The 22,023-nt window shown below is 44.5% G+C and overlaps 2 protein-coding genes across 2 annotated transcripts; both read left to right on the top strand.

Moving 5' to 3' along the window:
• Positions 1–72: 72 nt before the first annotated feature.
• On the top strand, positions 73–9,701 carry LOC130153146 (disintegrin and metalloproteinase domain-containing protein 20-like). Its single transcript, XM_056347604.1, has one exon. It carries the CDS (start codon positions 5,840–5,842, stop codon positions 8,006–8,008), a length of 2,169 nt encoding a protein of 722 aa, XP_056203579.1. The 5' UTR covers positions 73–5,839; the 3' UTR covers positions 8,009–9,701.
• A 431-nt stretch (positions 9,702–10,132) lies between these two features.
• SYNJ2BP (synaptojanin 2 binding protein) lies at positions 10,133–18,995 on the top strand. Its single transcript, XM_056347610.1, has 4 exons — positions 10,133–10,266; positions 14,175–14,311; positions 15,891–15,986; positions 17,457–18,995. Exons 1-4 carry the CDS (start codon positions 10,200–10,202, stop codon positions 17,595–17,597), a joined length of 441 nt encoding a protein of 146 aa, XP_056203585.1. The 5' UTR covers positions 10,133–10,199; the 3' UTR covers positions 17,598–18,995.
• Positions 18,996–22,023: the final 3,028 nt, after the last annotated feature.

The following is a 22,023-nucleotide window of genomic DNA, read 5'->3' as shown; positions in this document are numbered from 1 at the left end:
AATCCTTGAAAGAGCTTGCTTTCTTTTCACAACTGTTACCTGCTCTCTTGTAGTAAGCTGTAGTAAGCAGGAAAAGGTCTGTACATAGCAAACAATGTGGACAGGAAGGAAGACTAAGATATGCTTAGATAAGTGTTTCAAATTCATTTTGAGGTTATAAGAGACTTTTTCTGTTTCAGTAACTTAAAACAGCTGTAGCTGAGTAGCTATTGAATGATGGAAAGACCCATGTAATTTTTGTCCTGTAACCCAAAGCTGTAACATTAAAGATGTAGATAAGCCAATAGCTGTTTGCCGTTGATGCATATACAGATCTTAAATTCATATGTCACTGTACTTAAGTGTGTATTAGCTTTGTTTCATACTGTGTGGGTGAAATTTGAACAGCTGTTTTCTCCAAATGTTGATAAGAAGTAGATAATAAGCTAGTGTGAACTCTTAAATCAAGTGAAGATACACAAATTGGTTATTCTGGGTTGCTCAAAACAAGGCAGAGGTAATTATTCAGCATTGATTAATTACAAGGTAGTGTGAATACACTTAGAACAAAAAAGTGTTGACTCTTTCTTGTATTAAAGAAATTCCTCTGAAAGCAAGGAGTTCAAGAAGCACAAAAACTATCCTCTCACCCACCCCCATGATGGAAGGGGGGATCTCCAGAAACGAGGCATGAGTGGTGAGGAACCTCAGGAACCCTTGCTGGATTTTTGATGTTCAGTATAAAGTCCTTGGAAATGGCCATTAAAGGAGCTCAATTTCTCTGTAGTTAGTCATATTACTAGTAACCTATATGTCATTTGGAAAAAATTAAACAAGACGGACAACTAGGCTGCACTGTAATGAAGATCTAGGGTGTTCTGGTTTTGTTGAGGTTTTTTATTGGTTGAGGGACAAAAGTTAATTACTTATACACCAAGGAAAGATTCAACATTACTAGCAGAAGAAAGATGTCTTGCTTATTGCTGAAGGCACATACAACTGTGGTCAAAAATGGATACCAGAACACATAGCATGAGCAAAGTATTCTGTCAGTCAGTAGACTTCACCTGAAATAAGTGTGTTGTACAGCTAATGAGTAAGAATTCCCCTAAAGTAGAGGGGTTTGAAGAAGGGCAATAAAATGAGTAGGAGAAAGTTTCTGCTATGAAGCCACTGGGAGGACCAAGACTTTAGTTTGAGTCTTCAAGAAAAATAATACTGTGAAGCAAGTCGGAAAGTAGAACTCTTGTTCTGTCTTGTAGTACAAGAATAGGGGGACAAGTTAATGAAGCTGAATTGGAGTTACATTTAGACTGAATCGTTATGCTCCATGCTCAGAATTTGAGCTCATTCAGAGATGAGGGTGGAACCTGAAGGGACAGACTGTCCTCATGTCTGCATCTTTTAAGAGCCTTTTGATTTCTGCAGAAATATCTGGTACTGGCTGGTGTCAGAGGGCATTAAGAAAGATGGGCTTCTGGACTGATCCCATCTGAGTTAAAGTGCCAGCGTCTAAGCTATTAAGAGGATAGAAGATGGCTTCCATGTGTGAAACAATGCATTTGAATATGCAAGGTCTCGTCCAGGGGAATGATCTTGTCCTGAGGGAATTGCATTCTAAAGCAGTAAGGGATGTTACCAATGAGCGTATGAATTTCTTAATAGCTGTCCTTCAGTGCTGAAGGTTTGCCATATGAGGAAATGAGGGACTGAAATATCTTCTGATCTTGTAACTTGCTGATAAGATGTTCAAAAATAATGTTGTCAGTTAAGTGAGCTTTGATACTAACCTACTGAAGTGACATTCAGATATTGCTGTTAAACTCCAAAAGCTGTTAAGCAGCTACCTTCTAGTCAGTGTTTTCCAGTGTGTGAAGCCTTTTTGTCTATAGTGTTTATACACAGCCTCTTGGTTTGGAGCCTGAGCACTGAAGTCCAGAGTCCTTCAAAGGACCTTCAGTATTTGTAAAGCTTAAGATGAAAGGGAAATAAGCAAGCGGTTCTGAAATTTGCCCTGTGTGTCACTTTATTTTGCATAAAGGAGCGATTTGGTTGTACAGAACTATCTCTACTTTTTGCTCTTAGATAATAACCATTCAGACTTCAAAAGGGCTTTTATTGGCCTAAATCACAGGGTAGCAGGAGCTAAAAATGACCTAAAACTCTACTAGAAACATTCTCCTGAGAGCCTGAAAGCATATATAAATGTGTGTATACACATGAACAGATAGGTATGTGTAAATGTATATATACATGTGCACATATACACACATACATGCAAAAATCTAGCCGGACTCTAGCTACCTCAGTTCACTGTGTAATACTAATGGTGTCTCAGATGCAGCAGAAATACTTTTTCAACTCTTCACTAAAGTAAGGTCTGACCAGGCTATGTGTTGTTCTTGCCCATTATTCTTTGTCGCTCTGCCCCCAATACTCTGTATTTTGGTAACCTTTTCCTGGCAAAGAAGGTTAGATGCCGTTTGGGCAGTCGGTATGTGTTGTTTGCCAAAGCGAGCTGTACTTAGAGCAAGGTTAGAAGGGTATGGGCAGTAAGAGGGACAAGGCAAAGGGGAGAGATTAGCTTTATTTTGAGACGTGGAAGTTCCCAGTGAGAAAAATGGTGAACATAGGTTATGCAAATAGCCTGTGGCTTCACTGAACCAACAGCTGGCTTCTGAACAAAAGCTGATGTGATATGCTTTTTCAGTATTTTCTTTGTTATTTTTTGCAATGGCAAACCACATAATGACAGCTAGGCATTCAAGGTTCAAGACAGTTTTTTCTTGGAGTGGAACGTGTATTTTTGATGAAGTGTTGCTTTGGTCCTGTAATCATGCAGAGAACAAATAGTCACTATGTGAAAAAATGTCCTTCATAGCCTAATGTGGATCATAGATGGATGGGTCGTGAGGAGAAATTTTCCCAGTGGAGTGAGTTATGATGCATTATTGATCTCTCAACAATTAGAAGGCTTCATTTCTTTCTGCTAGGACAGTGGAATTCAACCTGTGATCCACAAGGCTGCTGGGGTTTTGTGTCCTGTTCCTGAAGACTCAATAGTGAGAAACAGTGAGAAAAGTAAACTTCTTGCTGGTAGAATTCAATTCCATAGGTGCATACACCTTCACTGGAAATTTTAGGGGGCTACAAGATTGAAAAAAATTTGAAAAACACTGATGAGTCATGAGAAAGCCAGTTACAGCTGCCAGACAAATGTTTCTGCCATTGAAGTAGCTATGGATTTCTGCAGTATTTTTTTTCCCCTGCTCTACTGTAAGGTCAGTCATTTTTTCTTCCAGCCTGTTCTTTGTCATATAACGAAAATTCTTCCCTCCCTCCACTTTGATCCTTACCTGATCAGAGTACAGAAGTGCAAGGCTCTGGTAACCTGAACACAAAAGTGTCATCTCTTTTTATGTAACCTTGATGCTGAAGGGCTTGCTTAGGTGCTCAGTGCAGTGTTGCAAACTTATGTTGACACTTCTGCCCAAGAAAAATCTGCCCTGAGTTCAATAATGGAACCAGAGAACTTTCTAGTCCTAACTATATACTTATGTTTATCTTAATAAAAAGTAATGAGTAGGCAACTTCTGGGAGCAAGTAAGACCTGTCTCTCTAGCAAGTTGACAGACTGATTTAGCAGGGCCTTTTCTGTAACTTAAGGAGTGATCACACAGCAGAAGCGCACATTTAAAAATAGCACTGTAGACACTGCACACAAAGATTATGTAATAGGATTTTTCTGTCACAGTTACTGTGATCTGAGATATTTATTTCAAAAGACATAATCTGACGTAGTTCACAGCCATGGAATGCAAAACTGATACTTGAAGAGTAGTGGACAATTAGTCAACAATTAATGGCACATAAAATACTTCATGGAAAATAGTTTCTGTAATTTTAAAATTAAAAACTAATAAGAAAATAGATCTAAGGCTAACAGGTCATGAGTTTGTTCACTTTTAGGTAAAGCAGTAATTTTCAAACAATATACATTCATGAGTATCTAGAAAAGTCTTTCTAGATGGATCCTAACAGAAGCAGGTGACCTCCTGTTTTCATTCTTTTAATCTGAGGTACTGTGTTACAAGATGTACACTACTAATGCTGGCCATGCTTGCGATGAATAAACAAGGTGCCAATTCACAGAATCTGAAGCCCCTTCGGACAGCTCATGGTAACCTCCACAGCTGTAGCTTAGGCTTGCCATGTGCCTGGCTCAGGGTACTAGCCCACTAGCCCTGGGGCATGAGGCAGCAGCGGGAGGCTCTGAGCATTATGCCAGCTTCTCTTACTGCTCAGCCTCCCAAGGGGCAGTGCCTGTCTTGGGCAGCTTGAAATGTGAAGTGTTCCTGCCCGTGCCAGGGTGATGGTCAGCACCCAGGCATTGGTGCCAAAGGGCAGGATCCCTGAGATGCAGACGGGCTGGTGAGAGCATGCACTTCCTGCAGCTGAGAGGGATAAGGGCCACGTGGCAGGTTGGACTTCATCCCAGACGTGCTTTCACTGCTGAAAAGAAAGTTGTGAACAGTTCCCAAAAGACAACAGCTGTGGCTATGTCAAATCCCAGCGCTACGTGCCAAAACCCCAGTGCACGTAGCTGTGCCACACAGGAGATCCTGTCTTACCGCAGCAATCCAGATCGCTGTCATATAGCTGTGTCTTGATGGAGCTGTTCCCTAAATCAGGGGTGGCAGCCAAGCGGTAGGTGTACCTGTAAGCTCTCTGTTCCTAGTGCTCTGGCAAGCACAAACCTTTTGTTATAAATACCTGACCCGCCAAAGGTAGGTTCGGAAATCTTTTCTTGTGAGGCAAGGTCAAAGAGCAAAAACCGCAGCACTGGGCGCGTAGTCAGAGGCGCGCCAAACAGGTTCAAATATGATCTACTTCTACCATTGAGGTTGCACCAGCCATATACATATTCCTTGAAATGATTTAAAGAACTCCACCCCCACTGCGCTTGTGCTTTTCAGTCGTTGGGGTTCCTCTGGTGGTCGTGCAGGGATGAAGTCAGCTATCTTCCTCGTGGTGAACTTTGGACCCGAGCAGGGCAGCTTGTTACCTGTCTAGCACAGCACTTAGCGAAAAGCCAATCTCTGTTTGTTTGTTTCTCACACTTTAGAAGGGTCGTGTTGCGGGAAAAAGGCCGTTTAAGTCAGTGATGTAATAAAGGCACCTTGTAGGTATGTAGCAGCTGTGGCGTAGGTAGGCTTTATGCTTTTATACGAGGTACTCTTAGTTTGGCTTTAATTACTGAAGGTAGTGGAAGTGAATTCCTCCCTGATTCTACTTTTTTTTTTTTTTTTTTTTTTTTTTTTGTGTAGGTGTGCATGTGTATAGCTGTAGTAGCTATAGTAAGGTGCATGCCAAGAAAGGGCGCCAAGGAATGGTGTGTCCTGGTAACCAGCTGGGAGACTAGTATTTCTGTGCTTTTTCATTTCAGACCCCAAGCTTTTCTGAATACTCTTTTGAGCTGGAATAGTCTTTTCCTAAAATTACCTGTTAATAAGAAAAGTGAGCAAAGCAAAAGCCAGCCTTTGAGCTACTAAAACAGTTTTCTCCTTTGTGCTCTAACGAAATGATCCCTTTCCTCAATGCAAACATCCGTGACATGGAGTGTGAAGCTGAGCTGGGGCCTTCCTCGCCATATCTGCTCAGGAGAAACACACATTAATTTGAAAATGCTTGTGGTGAGCCAGTTTTTTTGTTCCTCCCCGCTAGAGGTTCTGTAGGTGCTCAAAGAGGAGGGGGTGGATGTTTCTAGGCAACCTTTCAGGCCCCTGAAAGGTCAACAGGCGGTTTGTGACCTCAGGTGGTTCCATGGGGGCGGGGCCCTTCCAGGCCCCATCCCCTCACAATGCGCCACCACCGGGCAGCAGCAATGGCAGCGCTGCAGGTGCTGCTGGTGTTCCTGGGCCTGGCGGGGTGCCTGGCCATGCCAGGGGACCTGTCCGGGGAGCTGCGTGTCACGGCCATGTGGATGACGGTGCCGAGGCAGATGAGCCCCCGCGCCGGCACCGACCCCCTGGCCGTGGCCTACTGGCTGGAGGTGGCGGGGCGGCCACAGGTACTGCGCGTGCGGCCCAGGCGGGGCCTGGTCTCCCAGCCCTTCACCTTGGTCACCTACGGCAAGGACGGGGCCCCCTGGGAGGAGCACCCCTTTGTGCACGACAACTGCTTCTACCAGGGCGAGGTGCAGGGGAGTCCTGGCTCCCTGGTGGCCCTCGCCAACTGTGGCAGCGGCCTCCGCGGTGTGCTCTGGATGGAGGATGGCACCTATGAGATCGAGCCCATCCCCCATGATCCAGCCTTCCGGCACATCCTCTACCGCATGGAGGCGGCCAACGACCCCTGGCGCCCTACCTGTGGGCTGACCCTGGAGGAGCTGCAGCACCAAAACACTTTGCTGCCCTGGTTCAGGGTCCCCCAGGCAGAAGAGGGGGAGATGCCGAAGGACTGGTGGACGCACGCCAGGTATGTGAAGCTGGTAGTGGTCGTGGACAACATGCGGTTTGTGAAGTCGGGCAGGAACGAAACCGAAGTCTTGAAGCAAGTCATAGAAGTCATCAATATTGGGGATGCTCTTTATAAACAGCTTTCTGTCCGGCTGTTTCTTGTCGGATTGGAGATCTGGAGCAAAAGCAACCTTATAAACGTTACTAACTCTATCAAAAAGACACTGGGTGGCTTCAACAAATGGCGAAAGTCAGACCTGTCTCCACGGATGCGCCATGATACCGCTCACTTATTTGCATTTCAGAACTTTGGAGGGAGCCTGGGATTGGCATTTGTAGGGTCCATATGTGACAACCAGTGGTCGTCAGCAGTTGTGTCCTTCACTGATAGGAAGTTGTCCTCACTTGTTACCACGTTTGTCCACGAGCTGGGCCATACTCTTGGGATGCGCCATGACAAACAGGGCTGTAAATGCAGACGGAAGAAATGCATTATGTATGAAAACAACGCCGACACCGATGCGTTCAGTGACTGCAGTTATAAAGACTACTTTGACTTGCTTGGGCGTGGCGCTGCCTGCATTCGTCAACCACCAGCACCCGGTACTCTCTACACCATGAAGCGTGAATACTGCGGGAATAAGATAGTAGAAAGCGGAGAGCAATGTGACTGTGGTTCAGAAGCAGACTGTAGAAAGGATCCTTGTTGCCACCCGAACTGTACATTTACTGCAGGTTCAGTCTGTGCTTCTGGAAAATGCTGCAAGAGCTGTCAGGTCCTTCCAGCAGGAACGCTCTGCAGAGCAAGTACTGGTGTCTGTGACCTGCCAGAGTATTGCAATGGGACTTCCCCGCAGTGCCCACTGGACACGTACATACAAGATGGAACCCCTTGCACAGATGGTGCTTACTGCTATCGAGGAAAATGTCCCTCCCACAGTAAACAGTGCCAGCGTCTCTTTGGCAAACAAGCCAGGGCAGCCCCTTTAGATTGCTTCAAAGCAGTGAATACTGTAGGCGACCGGTTTGGGAACTGTGGTATTCGTGACAATATCCACTTTACAAAATGCAGTATTAAGAATATCTTATGTGGTAGGGTCCAGTGTGAAAACATAGGGACATTACCTTTCTTGCAGAACCATGTAACGCTAGTCCAAACCCCTGTTGGACATAAAAAGTGTTGGGGTCTCGACTATCACGTAGGGATGCCAACGGCTGATGTGGGAGCTGTGGAAGCTGGCACACCATGTGGTAGTGACATGCTTTGTATCAACAGGACATGTACCAGCATAGCAGTGCTGAACTACGACTGTAACGTGACAAGGTGTCATAACAGAGGAGTGTGTAACAATCATAAGAACTGTCACTGCAGGTATGGCTGGGCTCCTCCATATTGTGAACAAGAAGGGTTTGGAGGCAGCATTGACAGTGGACCCCCTCCAGCCAGGAGGATTTCCCAGAGAGTGAAAACAGGAATCACAATACTTGCTCTTCTTTCCCTCTGTATCTTTGGACTAACCCTTACAATATGTTATAAATGGGAAAGAGTGGGATGGCTCAGGAGGAGATAGGCCCACAGAAGAAGACAGTTGTTTAAAATACTGGAAAAGCCAGCAGTCCCTGAAGGAGAATGCCGGCCGGCGAGTCAAAATCCATCACAAAGCGCTTGCTGAAGACCAACAAGCAGTAGCTTCGGGTGCTCCTGGAGAAACCTTCTTTGAGCAGAGCCAGCTGATAACTCATCAAAATAACGCAGCACGTTCTGAATTGCTCTAATCTGATGTGATAACATTTACTCTGCATTTAATGATATCTTTGAGTATTTTAAGTTAAGAAACGCAGGCAGTAAGGCATGCTCTTCTTTGCACCTTGAGCTCTTTAAACTGAAGCAGTAGGTAATCTGTTAGGTATAGCTTCTATGCTTCATATCAACAGTTTACAAATGTAAACTTCTTAAAACAGGTGTAAATGAATTATTTCTTCCAATGTACTCCACCTAATGTTTTCTCTCATTCAGGGGGAGAGGTGTTTGTGAGCATCCTGCTTCTGTCGTTCCTTAATAAACAAAAAGAGAAGAAAATTGCTCTTGCAGCCTCCATTTATTTCCCATCTGTGGCATGCAAAGGTATTAGCAAGAAGCAGGTATTGCAGTGAGATGCTGCAGGTGTCTGTGGCATAAGCCCTTCCAACTGTTTCCAGGGAGTAGCCCTTCAAGAGGGAGGTAGATTGTAGGGAACAGGGTCTTCAGGTTGCGAGAGGGAGGAGAAGAATCAGCTGGATCATGCCAGTAAGCATTAGAGATCTGAACCGTCAGATGTACGTCAGGAGTGTAGTGACACCAAACCTGACATCTCACAAGAACAAGTTGTCTGTTGTTTCTTTCTTAATAGTTCCTGTGCTAGACAAGTCATGGTTTTGCTCATCATTGCAGGTGTAATTGGGCCTTGAATGCCTGTCTTCCACCTCTGAGGCAGGTGTCCTAACATTCAGTTTAGCAGTTAAGTGTTAATGTTGTAGCATGAAGGCATGTGGCGTGCTCTTCCTCTAGTCCAGAGATCCAGCACACAGGCTGTGTTTCTCCCTCCCTGTAAAATTCAGGAATCCTGAAGTGCAGATAACGTATTTTTGACTGCATTAATTGGAAGATTATCTGTACTGCAACACTGAATGAATAAAAAGGTAGTGTAACACTGAAGACCAGAGCACCTGGTCCTCATTTTCATCAGAGGAATTTCTGCAGCGTGTAGATGTGGCTGTCCTAACAGCGCCAGGCAGCTAGGGGATTCAGTTGCACTGGGCCTTGTTCATTGTTTCCTGTTGCCTCTCCTGCCGCACTTGTAGCATGTGCTGAAATAGATAAGGATAGACTTTAACAAGGAAATAAATAGGGATAGATTTTGCCTTGCGGTATTGTTCCCAATAATCTGTTGGTTCAAGAACTCCCCGAGGTGCAGGAGTCCCAGGTTCAAGTGGCTTCTCTGTTAGATGGAACGTTGAACTACTTTGCCTCATTTATTGCTAGGTAATGATCTATTCTGTAGAGTTTTGAGGGAATGTCCTGAATCCTCAGACTGAACACCTTCTACAGGACATAGTCATGTATCTACTGATCCCGGCGGCACTGGTCAGCACAGCGGTTCGATGTGCTAATTGTGGTTCGGAACCTAAGGCTCTGCAGGCTCTTTTACACCCACTCTAGCGTACTTTTATCCGCTTCTTAACCTTTCAGGAGGAACCCGGCTCGAGTCTGGGGAGCGGTGCGGTGCCGGAGCCGGGGACGGTGCGTTGCGCGAGGCGTTGTGCTGTTCGCCCCGGCAGGCGAGGACGGTCCCCCGAGGCCCGGCCCGCAGTCGTCGCTGCGGTGAGAGCCCATCGCTGAGGGCCTCAGGGGTCCGAGGGAGCAGCCCGGCTCCGTCGGCCCCTGCGGCTCCCGGGCCCTCCTCCCGGGGTATGTATCGCGCTCCGGACGCGTCCGGGCACCGCTTCGGAGGGCAGGGCCGCTGGGGGATCCCGGCCGACTGCTAGGGCCGAGCCCTGGGGTCAGGGGCCGGTGCTGGGCCCCAGCGCTCGTCAGCCGCCCCCCCCCGTCCCGGGTGCTCGCGGCGAGCCGGGCCGCGCGCTGGCAGACGGGCCCGCTCCCCGGGCGGCGCGGCCGGGCGCGGACTACAACTCCCAGCGCTCCGCGGCACGGCCCTGCGGCGGTGGCAGCCGGGGAAACGACAGCGGCTGCCCCAGGAGCCGACTTCACCTTCAGGCCGCAGCATGAACGGCAGCGTGGCGGGCGGCGGCTTTTCCGAGCAGGTCATCAGCCTCACTCGCCGACCCTCAGGTAGGCCGGGGGCGGCCGCCCGGCGCCGGGCCCTTGGCCCCTTCCGGGCCGGGGCCGCCGCGCCGAGGCCTGCGCGGCCCCGATGGTGGGGGCTGGCCGGGGGGCTCGGCGGCGCTTGGGCAGCGGCGTGACGGTCCTGGCCGTGCCCGCTCCCAGGCACTGGTGCGGTAACCCTGGGGTTCCCGGCCACGGCGTGCCCTTGGCGGTGGCCCGTGGCGGGGAAAGCCCGTGTCCCGCGTGAGGGGAGCCGGCTGGGCCCGGCTTTGTCCCCGGTACGAGCAGCGGCAGCGGCCGGTGTCTGGGGTGGGCCGGCTCGCTCTTGGCTTTCCCGGAGCTGCCATCTCCTGCTTTCCAGTGAGGTGGCAGGTGCTCAGCCCTCAGCCGTGTGGGTTACCCAGCGTTAGGGAGCGTTTTGAAAGATATTGGTTCAAAGTGACCGTGCCCTGTACCGTCAGCTTCGTGCTAGTTGTTGGGGGCAGCGTCAGGGGCTTCGGGGTGGCGGGAGTGCAGGCTGGGAGGGAGAGGGAGCAGGGCAGCCCCTGTGGTGTTATTTTGGCTTCGCTTTCCCGGTCACAGCAGCATGTGCGCTCGTGGAAGTCTGCAGACACCTGTCCACCCTTGTATTCTTACAGAATTTCTGATGCCATTCCAATCACGCTTTCAGAAGCGCAGCAAGTTAGCACCAAATCTACAGCTCTGGAGGAAAATCCTGGCTCCAAAGAACCGCAGGCTCCAGCGAGGTTTTGGAGCTGGAGCTGAACTTTGGTGCACGAGGCCTTCTCTTTAATTAAAACAAGCACGAAAGAAAACGTGGCAGCCCTTCTGCCTGTACAGCTGCCGGGTGCGGCTGCCAGTCGGCCTTGGGTCCACGGGCCCCCCAGGAACCCTTGGCTCCATGGGCCCTGCAGGAACCCGCAGCACCCACACTGTTGGTGTGTGTACCGTTTTTCTTTCTCCGGGGTGATGGTAGTTCCTGTGCAGGGCTGGGGTCTGTCCTGGCCCTTGTGCCAGCGATCACAACCGAAAGGGTGAGCCCAGCAGGCAGCCCTCTGCCACCCTTGCCTAAAAGCGGCCACTGGTCTGAAAGCTGCTTAGCCCTGCCTGCACAACCACAAGCTCGAGCTAATGAAGCCATGCTTGTCAGTGAAAAGTATTTGCTAAAGAAAGCCAGTTTTTATGGGAAAGCTGTTTCTATACTTTTGGGAACCTAAAATTGTGAGGGAGGTAGAAGCGGATGTTGAAAGGGCAGTGTTGACAGGTCTTGAATGCAGCCAAGGCAGTTTAAATCTTGTTACCATAAGCAGCATTTGTCCCATCGTTAAGGTGGGCTGTGTACTTTTAGAGTTAGGTTTCTAACTACGTCACTTGATTTGAAGGTCCTGCCATGTGAACAATTATTTATTTCTGTGGAAGGAAAAAAGCACTGTTTTCTGTAAATCACAGTGTGATCCCGTAATCTCTGTAATTGGAGTTCTGACTGCAACTTCTTACAACGGGTCGTCTGCTAAACATCTCTGGCAAAAGTTTGCCAACGGGGGGAATGCATTTACAGTGACAAAACTGTGTGTATGTCTCTCAAATTTCCTTCTGAGATACTAGGCTGAAATTAGGCAGAAAAATGTGGTTTTATGGAAAACTAAGTAACTTCATTGGTTCAATTTGTAACATTATTAATTTTCTCTTTTCCTAATCCTGCCAATCATTTTTTTTTTTTAAAATGTCTTTTGGAGGAACTTTTTGAAGTTTCGGGGAGGGGGGTAGATGAGGCATAGGGAGGTCTGCAGCCTCAGGGAAGGTCAGAAGTTTAGCCCAGCACCTGCTTTTAAAGCTTTGCAGTTCCACTTCTGGTCCCTTGTAGACAAGAGATGCAGCGCCATGTGCCGTCTTCTTCCCCTTGCTCCTTTTCTCGCGGTTATGCTGTGTCTCTATGGCTGCATGAACTGGAAAGAGGAGAATAGCAGAGAGCTCAAGGAAAGATAGGGAAGATATTTTTAGTCAGAGTGAAAGTTTTAAGTGCTGGAAAGGAAAGACAGAGTGAAGAAGCCCTGTGAATACTTAAATTGGTCGGGCATGAACTGCTGCCTCTTTTTGTCACAAATATCTGCTCCTATCTAATATTGCCTCTGCTGATGAAAACTGAGACACTTAATCATTTTTCCAATCATGAATGAAAACTTGTAAAATGTATACTTCTGTCATATATATTTGGGTTTTTTTCTTTATATGTAGAGAATCAGTGTGTTCTGAAACTCCTGATTCCTTCTTTCTGGCTTTTTAAAAGTGATTAAACCTTGTACTTTCTGTAGTATTCATTCTCCATGTTCTCAGGTCATTAGCTTCATGACAAATAATTTTTAGGATTGTGGATTTATTTTTTTTAATTCCTATTGAATGGTGTGTTATTGTGCACAACTGTCCCTTCTTGGGATAGATATAGAATAGCTGAAATGTCAGTGTTTCTTCAGTCTGCTGCTGCTTCCGTTTTCTTCCTTGTTTCTCTGAAGCTGCCAGGAAGGGGAGAAAAAAGAAAAAAGGTGTAGCAAGTTTGCCGTTAATATTTCCTTACTTCACAGCTGTAGATGCACACTTAAAATAGCGTGACTCATCTGATACATCCTTTGATCTCCTATGACTGATTTAAAATGCTGCTTCCCAGCAGGCACAAGGTGATTTTATTTTCATTTGCAACTCTGCTTCTCAAACTTTCTAATCCTAACTTTGAGAGGAAGTAGAAAAGAAAGAGAAAATAAATAAATCAGCCTGGCTGAATGTGGGGAGAATTTGCCTTCAGCTGATCTTGACAATAGGTCTTGGCTGACTAATTTATGTCAGGAAAAAAAGAAGTTTTTTCTTCTTCCATTTACTTTGGTTGTATATATTTTTTTTCCCCCTCAACTTCTCTTTTTTCATTGCAAGCCTCTTCTTAGGGAATCTTTCTCAACCCTTGTCACTTATTATTTACAGAGAAACTTAGCTGCATGTGCATGGGCAATGTGCTTTTGTAACCTGTCGTTTTTCAGATTTTGAATTCAGTTTGTTCTTCGGGATTTCTGTGAAACAAGAAGTCTTAATCTTTAACTGCACTTTCATCCAGCAGCTGGTTCCAGCTAGAGATCTGTAATCAAAGCTTACTTTAAAGAACAATACGAAACATAACAAAAATACAAAGTGAACATCAGTTTTGTTTAATGTATGTGTGTTCCATTTTGTTTTGCTTTAAATCTGAGAACTTTGTCTTTATTTCCTGACGTGTTTTAAATTCCTGAAACAGGACAAAGTGATTACATACAATTTGAAGTAGTTGCATCTAAGCTAACCTTATTCTTTTGAGGTGCCAGTTTCAACTCCTGAGATGTGGAAGGGGAGCCTTCTGAGTTCTAGGTGCCCTCGAGCTGGTAGCACAGCTCTGCTTGCCCGTCTCCTCATCTGTAGACAGGGTCTAATGCTCCTTGCCTTTCCTAACTCTGTTTCCCAGATCATGAAATGCTTGTTGGGCATGATTTCTTGTTGCTCAAAGGTAATGATTTACTGTAGCCTCCTGTGAAATGGAGAATGCTTTGCTTTCATGCTGTGCTGAAGAGACATATTCCATTCCTGCTGAGGGCTCAGTTGTCGTCTTAGAAATGCATTTCCCAACGCCCACCTGAAAATGGCTCATGGATGCTTTATGGAATAAAGCATGTGGGCCCTCAGGCATTCAGTGTCTCTTCTCTGCTTTCAAGACCAGTTTCATGAGAATAACTTTGCTAGACAGTGATGGCTGGAAAGGATGATGCAGATTTGTGTGCTGGGAGTTTTAGTATCGTAGAGAAAATAAGACAATGTGGGAAGGTACAGTCCCCAACAACAGCAAGGAAGTGTGAAGCTTTGAGCTTTTTCTTATCAGCTTTCTCTTTGGCTTACCGTAGGCCTGGGCTTCAACATTGTTGGTGGGACAGATAAGCCGTACATTTCCAATGACAGCAGCATCTATGTCAGCTGGATCAAAAAGGATGGGGCAGCTTACCTTGATGGCCGGTTACAAGAAGGAGATAAAATTTTAGCGGTAAGCCTTTTCTTCTGTCACCCTATGTGTTCTTGAAACGCTGTGATCAGTGATGTGATGCGGGTTTGCCATTGCAGTGCACAGAGAGGAGGCATGTGATGCATGCAGTTAGATGATGCTGAGCAAATTCCATGAAGGAGCTAATTTGGTGCTTTGGGGAGAGCTTTGAGCACTAAGGAGATGAGTGCCTCTACACGTGGACCCATCTCTTCTGCCTTCTTGATCTGTCTCAGAAGCACTCCTTGGTGATGTGTCTGTATTTCCTCTGCGACTTTCCTGCCTAAGGTTTTAGAATCCGTTGGTCCCTCTCTTGCTCACAACGGATCGTCATTTACACACATGGAAATAAACTTCCAGGTTTTAGAATCCACTGTTTCTTCTCTTGCTCACAGTGAATCATCATTTACACATGTGGAAATAAACTTCCAGGTTTTCTACCTCTAAGTTTCCATTTTTTGACTGATAGGCTGTGATTACTGCTGATTCTTTTGCTCAGGGGGATTTTTAGGCTCTAAAACTTCTGAAGGTCATAAAACTCTTCATTTCAGCATACTGGGAATAATAGAGGCTGCTTCTCCTTTTAGAAAGAATTTTTAAAGTGATTGAGGTTCAGTCCCACTGATTCTTTAGACAGTTGGCAATCATAAAAGACAATATGCTTTACAAATTCGTGAGTGAAGTTATGTCTCCTAGTGTGATACATGATCTTTTAATTTTATTTTATACTTGCTTATTATGTTACACATGTAATCTTTTTAGCCTCTATAAAGTGCCTTGCAGTAGTTGGAGCCTATTATTGATCCAGAAAACGATACCAAGTTAAATGGAGAACATTATCCGATCTTTTCTTGGCAGTTTAATAGTTACATACTTCTGTTTGGGGAGTCTAAATATCAAGAGAAGGGAGGCATTGGATGTGATCTCAGGGCATACAATCAGGGGTAATGGGGTTGAAAAAGAAAAATTAGGATGAATATCATCAGTTAGTGAATGAAATCAAGTAGGTTATAAAACCTTCTATCCTAAGATATTAAATTACAAAAAATCCTAACACTTTCAAAGTAGATGCCTATATATATATATGTAAGTCTTTATTTTGTTACATCAGTATGCTTTTAAATGTATGTTTACACCAATCTTTCAAACAGAAAGGTTTCAAAGATAGACCAGTAGAGGGAACAGTGTGGGAAAGAAACTCATAATAATAATTTTGCTGTGGCTGCTCTTTCAATTTCATTAGCTGTGAGATTTATACCTTTGATTTGTTTCCAGTAAAGCAACAACATAAGAAATTGCTAATGACGCAACTGTCGTCTTATATTCTGGTTTTGCTTCTAGGTAGTTTTTTTCAGTACCTCTGTGTTTTGGCTTGGAGTTTCTCATGCTATCTCTCAACATATAAAAATACATCTATAATATGAATGGATGAATATGGATCTTGCTGATTTTAGTATCATGCCCCAAATGCAGAATTTTGTGAAAGAGGAAGTTTCTTATCTCCTTCCTATGTTAGCTTGCATCATCAAAAAATCTGCTTTTTGCCCTTCAGCAACTGATTCTCCTTTTCCTTTTTTACTAGGTCAACGGCAGAGACTTGAAGAATTTGCGGCACAAGGATGCTGTGGAACTGTTCAAGAATGCAGGCTGTGACGTGTCTCTGAAAATTCAGCGCAGGGTATGTTTTACCTGTTTCTTAGGATTATTTCTGTCTCAGTTTAGACTGTTTTTTATGATTGATAATTCTCTGTTTCATGAGGCAGAAAAATACCATGTCCAGGTGTTCGTTGTGAATAATAGATAAAGGTTTTGTTTGAACTATGGCCTTGTCTAGTTGACCACAGGTGTAATCATCCATGCATTAACTGTTTGTAACAGTATCAGAGAAGGGGTGAGTTTGAAGAAGTCCCTAGGTCTTTGTTTTGTTGGAGTGTATTGTGTTTTCTCACAGATCTCCCTTGTGAGGCAAAGGTTTGTTTGTGAAGACAGAATCTCAGGTTCTCCAATTTTGTTTCAGAGGCTAGAATCTTACTCGAGACAAAACTCCCCTGTTGCGTCAGAGGTCATCACTCGTGTTAGTGTTGAGATGTGTGTGCAACCCACCACTACAAGAAAGACATTGAGGTGCTGGAGTGTGTCCCAAGAAGAACAATAAAGCTGGTGAAGGGTCTGGAGCAGAAGTCATATGAGCAGCAGCTGAGGGAACTGGGGTTGTTTAGCCTGGAGAAAAGAAGGCTGAGGGGCGACTGTACTGCTCTCTACAACTACCTGAAAGGAGGCTGTAGCAAGGTGGGGATCAGTCTCTTCTCCCAAGTAACAGGCAATAGGATGGCCTTAAGATGCACCAGAGGAGGTTTAGATTAGGTATTAGGAAAAATTTCTACACAGAAGGGGTTGTCAAACACTGAAACAGGCTGCCCAGGGGAGTGGTTGAGTCACCATCCCTGGAGGCATTTAAAAGATGTGTCGGTGTGGCACTTAAGGGCATGGTTTAGTGGTGAACTTGGCAGTGCTGGGCTAATGATTGGACTGTATGATCTTAAAGGTCTTTTCCAACCTAAATTGTTGTATGATTCTGTGACATGTTGTCTGCTATAGCTTAAATATACTGGACCATTTTGGATATAGAAAGAGAGGAATCCATAATCCATTGTAATTTGAACATCCCGGGATAGCATTGAAGTTGACAAAGGAAATACTGATCAGCCTGAAGCATGCTGGTGAGGAGAGGTGGGTTTGAGGCCCCTTTTATACTCCCTTAGTAAAGGAGTAAATCTGGACCAGTGTACAGGGCAGGTAAGAAAATTGGAGATAATTAGCGATGCCCTTTTCCTGGTAAAGACACTAGGAAATGGTGTGGTGGGAAGTGCGTCAAGGGATGACTGATGTGTGTGTCATTGCTTCTGCTGTTAAGAGTCCTGGTTTACAAAGTGACAGAGAAACATGAGGGTGCCTGGTAGCAACTGGGTACTCTGCGGTAAAGCTGAGTCCATCCAAAGCCGTTCTAACTGTCCTTTCTGTTCTGTGGAGTGTACAGGTACCTGGAGAAACTGTCTCGCACATCTTTTACAAATCCCTTGAACCTGACAGAGAACTGGGGGCTTTCCTGTGATAGGCTCTGACACAAATACTTCTTTTTTTCTTGTAGTTGCAGCCACAAAATGGCCCTGTGGGTCATCAAGGCGATGGAGAATCAGGTGGGCTTCCTCTAGCCACCATTCTTGTGCCAGGCCTGGCGCTTGCTGTGGCAGCAGTCTGGATCTTGCTGAGGTATCGACAGCGGATGTGAAGATTTCACATTTTGGATATCACTGCATATTTTACACAGCTATGATGTAATTTAAAGATGGAGAATCAACGATCTTATCACAAACTGATGTCAAAAAGGATGATTGCCTATCATAAAGCTGCTGCTGCTGTTCTTTATATATTGATTTTGTTGCAGAATGGATGGAAGCAGAGAGGAAAAGGGGAAGGGAGATGACTGTGTTCACACGTAGAGTGGGATGGCTGTATTTTTGACTAATCTGAGGAGGTTTTGCCATCCCCCTCTGTTTTGCACCATGAACTTTCAAACACATTCATCTATTCCATGTTTTAAGATGCGGCTTTTGGTTATAGGGAGTGGGGATTGGGGTGGTTTTACATCAAAACATTTACTAGAGGCTTTGCCTTGTTTCCACTGATTTTTTTCTTGAAACTAATGATCCCTGTCTGAACCATGAATAAAGAGAAGTAATGCGGAGGGTATATTATTTTTTCATAGAATTTTTGTTGGTTGTTGCTACATAAATGCCTTAAGAAAATGGTATAAAATCTAACCTGTGATTTCACAGGTAAAACCATCGGTATAGCTGATGATTTAACAGTAATATGCGGTATTGGTGAGGTATTCTACCAGCTCTGGAAAGATAGAAGATAGCCTGCAGCTAGAAAAAGACTGATTGCCTGAGTGACTGCTCATGACTGCTCATTCTTGGGTCAGAGTTGTAAGAGAAAGCTTTCCACAAAATGCTAGGGTACTGGAGACAGTCAGTCAGAGAATTGAATCACAAGGATAAGCAGTGGCAAGAGATTTGGACATGCTGAAGCTGCAGAAGAGTCTTTAAATTAGCAATGAAGCAATAGGCCCACCATCCAGCAAACAGATTGAAGTCTGCATCTCTCAGGTTAAAGGTCTGGTTTTGTTTTGTTTTTTTGGGGTTTTTTTGTTTTGTTTTGTGGGGAATTTATTTAAAGTTTTCTGTAGCAGTTAACTTGCTCTCTGCAGTCAGAAAATCTTACGATGATTGAAAGGGAGAAACCGAGAGTAAGCTGGGGTTGTCCTGGCTATATTGCTTGTTTGTGAAGACTAATGTGATGTTCAGGAGGTAGACTGGCAGATGTAAGCCGGGATAAGGCTTAGCAAGTAAAACCAAAGGGAGAGACCCTTGCTCTGGAAAGCATATTGCTGAATTTACCTGCAGAGTCTCATCTCACTGTGATTTGAATGGTTTTAAATGCCCCATCTGACATGAGCTCTTTGGAGTAAGACCTGTTTCTCTTGTCTCCAAGAAATCAACGTGTTTTGTTGTTTCTGTAAAGGAAAAGCAAAATGCATGGTCTGGTCTGTATGGTGCCAAAAAAAAAAAATCACCTATGCAATATATGTATTCAGACAAAGAAAAACCAGTGTCTTGGTGCTTTACTTCAGTCTTTATTACTCTGGCATGAAGTTGCTGATGTGTTTAAAGTTGTTGTGTGTTCCCTCAGGGTTGTACTACTGTCTGCTGGAGGCAGAAATGGTATGCTGTTATCCCTGACATTCCTACACTACCATGGAGTGTCAGATCACTTAGACCACATTAAATCTTGCTTTGGCCTAAAAACTGTGCTAATATAATGGGAAGAGGAAACAGGAGGAATTCTGCTCAGTGTTCGTAGGGGACTTTGAGAACAGACTTGAGGTTTGGTGAACATATATTGGTGTTGGATGGCCTGGGCCGATGCATGCAGTGACTTGCCTTGACCTGCAAACCAGTTATGGCGGATAACAGAACAGCTGTTCAGACAGATCTTCACATATGCAGCATGAACAAGCTTTACATGTCTGTGACCTGCTCTGAATTTTGGCTGTGGTGTCCACATGAAGCACGTGCATGTATTAAGGCAGATGATTAGAAGTTGATGCTGTTGTATCACAGCAATTAGAATAAAGATGCAAATTGTAAGAAAAAGGCTTGTCTGGGACAAACCTCTTGTTAGCCTTTGCCCGAGTTGAGTGTCTGTGAGAGCAGGTATGTGTAACAGGCTAGGAGGATGAGGATTTGCACAAGGGAGTGGTTTGTTTTACTCATTTCCTATTGAAGTAAGCAGAGAAAGCAAAGCCTTTGGGGTTTTGGTTTTTGTTTTTCAGCTTTGGGATTTTGATACTGCCCAGACATGATTACCATCTGTGTCTCAGGCAGTTTGTTATGGGGGCAGGGTTATATCCAGTGCCCAGATAATGTAGCTTACTGAGAAAGAAAAGGCTCTTCTGGTGCATAGTGTTCCTTTGGATTTCTTTTCACAATCACTGAATAATTTTAATACCACAGGATTAACTCAGTGGCTTTTTCAGAAGTCTGAATAGTAGTTTTTACTCAGAATTTAAACTGTCCAATTTAATGTCCTAACCCTTAGGAACATCTTCCCGTGTCTGCCTCCTTCAAACCAGTGCCTGAGGAGTACCAAACAATCCCTTTTCCAATCCCCAGCCATCTCTTGTCCCATTTATTGACAAAATCCTCATAGAAAATAATACCCCAACCCCAAACTCTCCTGTGAGCTGTGTCTCATATTACTTGCAGCAGCTAGACTGTCTCACCTAAACTGTGTGTGTTTTCCAAAGTCTTTTCCACTCTGTGGTTTCTCTAACCCCGAGTTTCATTTTTACACTGAATGCTGTATATACATATTCTGTCATTGTGGAAGAAGTGAACTAAAAAAAATATATCTAATGAGGACAGTTTGTAAATCCAAGTGATCAGAGAGAGTTTAACTTTTGTTACAACTTCAGTCTCTTATGTTCTGAAAAAAAAAAAAGTTGAAATCTTGACAAGAAATGTAAAAAGCATCCTAACTGTAATTTGTAAGTTTTGTTTTTGGTTTTTTTTTAAAATTCATTTGCCATTAATTCTGAGGGCAGCTGAAACTCCTGAATCCCCATGTTTCTCTCCCATTCTCATGTGTTCCCTCAGCCTTCTTGTGAACTTGGTGACCTGATGAAGCCTGGAGTTTCATATCCTTAATATAAAGACAAATCCATCTAGTTTGATTTCCTGTATATTCTAGGCATTTGAGAGAGTCTCAAGTTGTATGTACTAATAATACACAATTAACTTAGGTGCAACAGTAAGAAAGAGCAGCCAGACTTGATCTGAAGATAGGAAGATCCACTACTGCTGGTGCTTTTTAATTAAAAACAAACTAGAAAGGAGTGTGTGGGAGGGAAAGGTGCCTTGCTTTCAGTTTGCCTTTAGGTTCCAACAACTGGTTTGTTAGGTTTTCTGTGCTAGATTAAAGAGGCCTCTCATAACCAGTAGTTCCTCCCTGTGAGGGGATTTGTGTGTTGTAATTGTCTTACCCCTCACATTATTTTTAAGAAATGAAGCCAGCTGAGCCCTTTGAGATTCATAGTGTAAGATACTTTTTCTCTTGGGAGTAGTTTTTGTGGCTTTCTGTACCTTTCCAGTGTTGCTGTATTGCTTTGTAAAATCCAGACACCTCAACCACGTGCGGAGTCTCGCTATTGAGCATGCCAATGCCATATGTTCGGAGTTTTCCATAAATTTTTTTATCTGCAAACCCTTAAAATTTTTTTGGTGAAGGTACAGACAGGTGCAAAGGAAATTTAAGCCAACTCCTAAGAGCTGGCTTTTCTTAAATAACTTTTACAAATCTCTTAGAAGTGGTATACAGCTTTCCCTTTCTTCATTTGCTTTCTCAAGTGCCCTAAGGAGTCTGTAAACCACAATAAACACCATTGCCTCATGAGAGGTAAATCTTCTTGATGCCAGTTTGTAGATCAAAAGAGCAATCCCTTTTGGTCCTAGAGTGACACTAGAAACGAGTGTTAAGTGCCTGTATATTCTGACTTCTAAGTCCTTGTCCACACCTGATGTGACCTGCATGGTGTGAGTGAAGGTATCTGCCTTTCCATTTTGTTGAATGACTGCACCTCCTGTTTGGGACGGCTGTGCACTCTGACAGGCCCAGATCACTCACTCTCTGCCTTGTCTGTGGTATTATTTACCAGTCCGCTATCTTTAGTGGTACTGGTTTTGTCTTCTGCTAAATCATTGGTGAGAATACTGAATGGAATTTGGTACAGAGGCAGCTTCTCCCTGTGTTATGATTTTTCAGTAACTGTTGGTATCTCCTGATAATTAGATTCTTTGTCTCTTTAATGGATGCATTTTGATAGAGTATATAATTGATTTTTTTAAAAAAATACATGTATCGGCCTGTGGCATAGTACTAAGCAGGTTACATCTGAGTGGTCAGTAACTTCATCTGTTCACTTTCTGGCAGAGGCTGATTGATACAAGGGTAATAATCAGGTCAGGTGAGCTTTATGAGCCATTCTCTTTCCTAATTTGTTGATGTGGAGTTTACCTGTGGAAGTTGTTTTCCTCTACTCAGGTTGAAGAAAAGAGTAGGTAACTTACTAATGGGATGGTGTCCCACAGGCTGGG

Source organism: Falco biarmicus, chromosome 7, assembly GCF_023638135.1.
Source record: "Falco biarmicus isolate bFalBia1 chromosome 7, bFalBia1.pri, whole genome shotgun sequence".
Taxonomy (NCBI): Eukaryota; Metazoa; Chordata; class Aves; order Falconiformes; family Falconidae; genus Falco; species Falco biarmicus.
The sequence above is the reverse complement of the archived record's forward strand: the minus strand, read 5'-3'. Positions and strand labels throughout refer to the sequence as shown.